This window comes from Rhincodon typus, chromosome 26 (genome assembly GCF_021869965.1).
Source record: "Rhincodon typus isolate 14 chromosome 26, sRhiTyp1.1, whole genome shotgun sequence".
Taxonomy (NCBI): Eukaryota; Metazoa; Chordata; class Chondrichthyes; order Orectolobiformes; family Rhincodontidae; genus Rhincodon; species Rhincodon typus.
Genome location: NC_063357.1, coordinates 11,796,702 through 11,801,289, shown reverse-complemented (window position 1 = coordinate 11,801,289; position 4,588 = coordinate 11,796,702). Strand labels below are relative to the sequence as shown.

The 4,588-nt window shown below is 41.7% G+C and overlaps 1 protein-coding gene across 1 annotated transcript in view; it reads right to left on the bottom strand.

The window, feature by feature from the left end:
* The window catches only part of LOC125486201 (zona pellucida sperm-binding protein 4-like), a 9,478-nt gene extending 5,799 nt beyond the window's left edge, over positions 1 to 3,679 (bottom strand). The window contains exons 1-4 of the mRNA XM_048612784.1: positions 3,448 to 3,679; positions 1,853 to 1,977; positions 941 to 1,055; positions 9 to 75 (exon numbers count right to left, since the gene is read on the bottom strand). Of these exons, the coding sequence (XP_048468741.1) occupies positions 9 to 75; positions 941 to 1,055; positions 1,853 to 1,977; positions 3,448 to 3,649 (509 nt within the window). The 5' untranslated portion in view covers positions 3,650 to 3,679. The remainder of the gene's footprint in view (positions 1 to 8; positions 76 to 940; positions 1,056 to 1,852; positions 1,978 to 3,447) is intronic.
* Between the last annotated feature and the right edge of the window lie 909 nt (positions 3,680 to 4,588).

Here is a 4,588-nt window from a genome sequence, read left to right as displayed (position 1 = left end):
CCTTGGTTGAAAGGGTCACTGCTGTGGTATTCACTGGCTCCTTGGTTGTCAGAAGGGTTCCTTTTGTGGGTCCCACTGTTGGGAAAGTTACAACAGTTAGGATAAAACCAGACCATTTTTGTAGATAGGGGATTATGTAGTTATGAACATTTGACATGTGGGGGTTACTATTGAATGTTCAGAAGTTCTCCTTGCAGTGCCAAGATCAGAGACATGCAGCTACTGTAGACAAGAATGGGAAGGAGCGAGCTTGTTTTAGGGAGTCGATTCAGTCACTGTGACCATTTAAAGTCAAAAGAACAAATATGCAGGTGTTATAGCTCTATCCATACCTTATGGTAGATCAAGGCCTGCAGGCCTTAAAGACAGCTATAAAGTACAGCTTTGTTAAATCCAACTTAAGGCCAGTTGAGAATAGTATGGCAGTAGGACCCAAAGTTGGAGTGCTTTTGGGGACAGGAAAGGGCAAAGGTTACCATTTTAACAAGCAGGCTAAAGGCTACCCATGCTCAAGAGATTGAACTGAGAACTAGACATTTACACCAGAAACAGGCTGGAGCTGGCTTTAACCCTTGCTCTAGATAGAGAAATATTTAAGTTAGTCTACATTATCAGTGGTAAAGTGGTCACATTTACTTGAGACAGCTAATGTTTTAAAAAGGTTAATAGAATTAAGAACCAAGACTAACCCTTCAGGTGCTACCAGGAATCATTTGATTGCTCAAGCATTTTGTGCTCTTAGAGAGCAAAGGAAAGGCTAGATGAAGCAACAAGTGAGTTAAATCAAGTGCTATCAACTAGGCACAGTACACAACTGATCCAGGACAATAGCAAGTGTTTTAAAGTAACAGAATCTAACCTCTATAGAGTGCAATGGACCATTAGCTTCTTGTACAGGAAGAAATTTGGTTTGTGGCCAAAGCCTTTGTGCAAAACCTACCAGTCACAGAAGCCAGTGATGGCAGGGTACAGCTTAATGGAATGCGTTCTATGACCATAATCCTCTTGGATTCATCAATTCCATCAATCCTCAGCTCCAGGCTCACTGTGTTATTCTAGAGGGAAGAACAACATTTAAATTGCTATTAGATTAGAGCAAAACCCCACTAGGAGGAGTCTTGAAGATCAGCACTAACATGGCCCAACCATCATTCTCTTGCTGGGCAGAGAAGTTGGTTTCCATTCTCACTTGGAGAAAGAATCTTTTGTAATGCCTATCTTCCCATTCAAGAGAATGGGACGCCTCTCCATGGGCTATGTTGAGGCTCAACTACAGTTGAGTATCACACATTAAGCCATCATATCAAGTCCACCACTGGAAGTATTAGATTGCTATCCAATACAATCAAGTAGAACCTCCTCTAATATTGCAAAAGTGGATTCTGTCACTCCATTCCCAAGAATGGGGAGGATCACTGACAATGGTAAAACAGAGCTCCAAGTCTTCGTGCCCATATTTACCAGCATGAACTTCAAGTCACACTGCCTCCTATCACAGGAAGGAGTCAGTTCAACCATCTCATCCACCCAAGAGCTTTATAGAGGTGACTAATTTCAGTGCAATCTTGGCCAATTGCCAGGAATTCCTTTTAACTGGAAAGAGGGCTTTGCAACCACATGACCCACAAGGAGCACCAGATTACAATATCTCCATTATTGGAGAATGTGCATTTAACTGCAAGTTCAGGAATGCCTTCAGCCTCACCACCTTTCTGCAAAAGAAATCAAGCTTTAGTTGTCTGATCTCTCCTGATCAGCTACCATTTGTTGCAGCAGTGGCATTAAGATATAGCCATCAAGATGCTATTTCCAATCCACAATACATATTAATAGAATTAAAGTCTGTACTTACCATTATGTGAACATAACATCCTTTGTATGGAGTACTGAAAAGCAAGGACCCATCTGCTTGTGGTAGAGTTGTATATGCACAGCTGCTAGGCAGTGAATGCAGGTCCCTTGGTATACCATAGTTATCTATTTAAAGAAATAATTGTTCAGGTGCAAAGGCAGTTGGAGTCAAACACATTGTTGTCCTAATTTGGACAGGAAGAATGGCAAAAGTGACCAAGCCAGACAGTTGCCATCCAGCTCAGTACTTAGTGGACACAGAATTCTGTGTGCACAGCTGTGAGGCAGCCAGCAAGATTCTTCTCAAAGTGGAAGACATGGAGTACAAGTTCTGTGCTTCCATGATTTTTGGTGCCAGCACCCATTCTTGTGGTGCTCAGTGAGCAAGCATGACAGTTTAACTGGGAATTGAAGGGGACTTATTTTCAGTCTTAATGATGGCTGCAACCAACATCAAGCCACAGATCACAAGAAAGTAGGGCATGAAATTGGAGGGGGGTGGGCAGGAAAAACCCACCAGGTCAGCCCTGATCTTATTCATCAGGAGGCAATCAGGCCCAAGTTAATTGGTGCATTAACTCAACAAGCACTAAAGGCAAACAAAAACACTTGTTTGTCTTTAAAGTCACTGTATGGAATGCCAGATGGTGTTTTAACACCCAAAGAGGTCCAAAACTTCACTGTTTAGTGAATGGGCATATATTCAAACCCAATGGTAGAGTCAAATAGTCTTCCCAAAATGTCATTGCTACTAAGAATATCCCTTATTTGTTGCAGGATGGAATTCTACAGAACTGTAGACTAGGAAATCCCATTTATTGTCCTGGAAATTATTCCCACATATGAAGGGCTTTTTAAAAAAAAAAAACCCCTTCATTCAGACAAACAGAAGCCATTTAAGATTACCAAGATTCTTGTATTAGACATCTATTTCAAAAAAAAAAAAAAAAACATTACATCCTTCAAAAGGTTAGTTTTACCTAGAGCCAGAGTAGTTTTGCTTTGGATAGTCCTTCTGGCACCAAGTCTCAACTACAGCCAGTGTAAGCTCACAAAAAACCCAACTCATTCTTTGGAGACATCACTCCTCATGCAGTTGAAATAAGTCAATTAAGATTACACCATAAAGAAAAGAGCTTTAAAAACAGGCCTACAAGTGAGCCTTGACGCACACCCAATAGCAAGGCATGTAGTTTTCAAAGAAAAAAAAAAAGACTGGTAACTTGTCTCACTCAGGGGACTCCTAACATGAGTGAAGATTTCATCATTACATTGGACAAGAAAAGGCAGAAGTAGTTAGAGAAAGCCTTGTTTAGAGGAGAAACTACCAGTCCTAGTATATAGGAATCTAATAGAGGCATTTTGCAATAGATCACAGGCATCTGAGGATATTTGGTATTATAGATTACACAAGGCAAAAATAAAAACACCTCAAATTGAGAAAATAAATCCCCAAACATGCGCAATTATTATTATTCAGAGGATGCTAGAGGCAGACATATAGCGGAACACTAACTGAAAAGGGTTTAAAAGTAGTTAGGTGGGGAGGCACTTATTTCCAAAGCATCCCCCATTGCTCAGAGCTTCATGACTTACCCACAATTGACAATCGAATGAACATCCCTTGAAATGAGTCATTGCGAATCCGCACCATAACTCCAGACGGCGCGCAAGTTATCTCCTCCGGATAGTCAAAGTATCGCACTGAGCCGTGGCTCGGGCGCCCCCGGGGAGCATCGAGCGTCCTGACCCTGAAAGGGTGACTCCAAAGCAGCAGCAATAGGAATAAGAGACCCATCTCGAACTGGCGATAGTTCTAACAGCAACGCCCCACTCCTTTTCAAGGCAGAGACCTCAGCCCAGTTAATGATGCCTCAACTGCAAGTGAATTCCATTGGGCGCCATCAAATGGCAGACCAACCACAACAGCTCTTCGTGGGGATTTGGCTGCATTCAATGATTAGTTAATCAACAGGGAAATGTCAGTGAGGAGAGCTTATCCCATGCCAAGAGTGTCCCATCAAACAAATGACTCATACAGTGTAGTTACTTATCCACATAGACCTCTTTACAGATGGTAAGTCGGTATCAAACATTGTACCATTGACTCTAGTTCCTCCTCCTTGTTATTTGGGGAATTTGCACTAAATCTCCCGCTAGTGGACGGAACCACAACCTCTACTTTTGACTTTGACACCTCAGTCATAGGCGGAGAGATTTGCAGCACAGAAACAGGCCCTTCAGTCCATCTAGCCTGTGCCATCAAAAACAGGCATTTGGCTATTCTAATCCTACTTTTCAACACCTGGCCCATAGCCTTGTATGCTTTGGCATCTATTGTCAAATTATCTGAATCATGATCTTCTCATCGATCAGTTCCTTCACATTTGAACAACATGTATCCAGAAGGCTTTCCATGAATTATAACATAACAGCTGGAATTTAGAACCATGGAGACTTGTATCAGGAATACACCATTCAAGCCCTTCAAGCCTCCTTCACCATTCACTATGATCGTAGCTGATCTTCTTTCCCAATGTTGTATTCCCACTTTCTCCCCAATCCCCTTGAAGGCTTTAAAATCTAAACATAGAACAATCTCTTTCTTGAACATAATTTATTGATCTGAAACAGCATTCAATATGATTTCAAACAGATTCCACTATGGGATGATCCTGAAGAGCTTGCCACTGAAGTAAGAAAAGTGGTCGAATTCTCACCATCTCTTCTGCCTCAG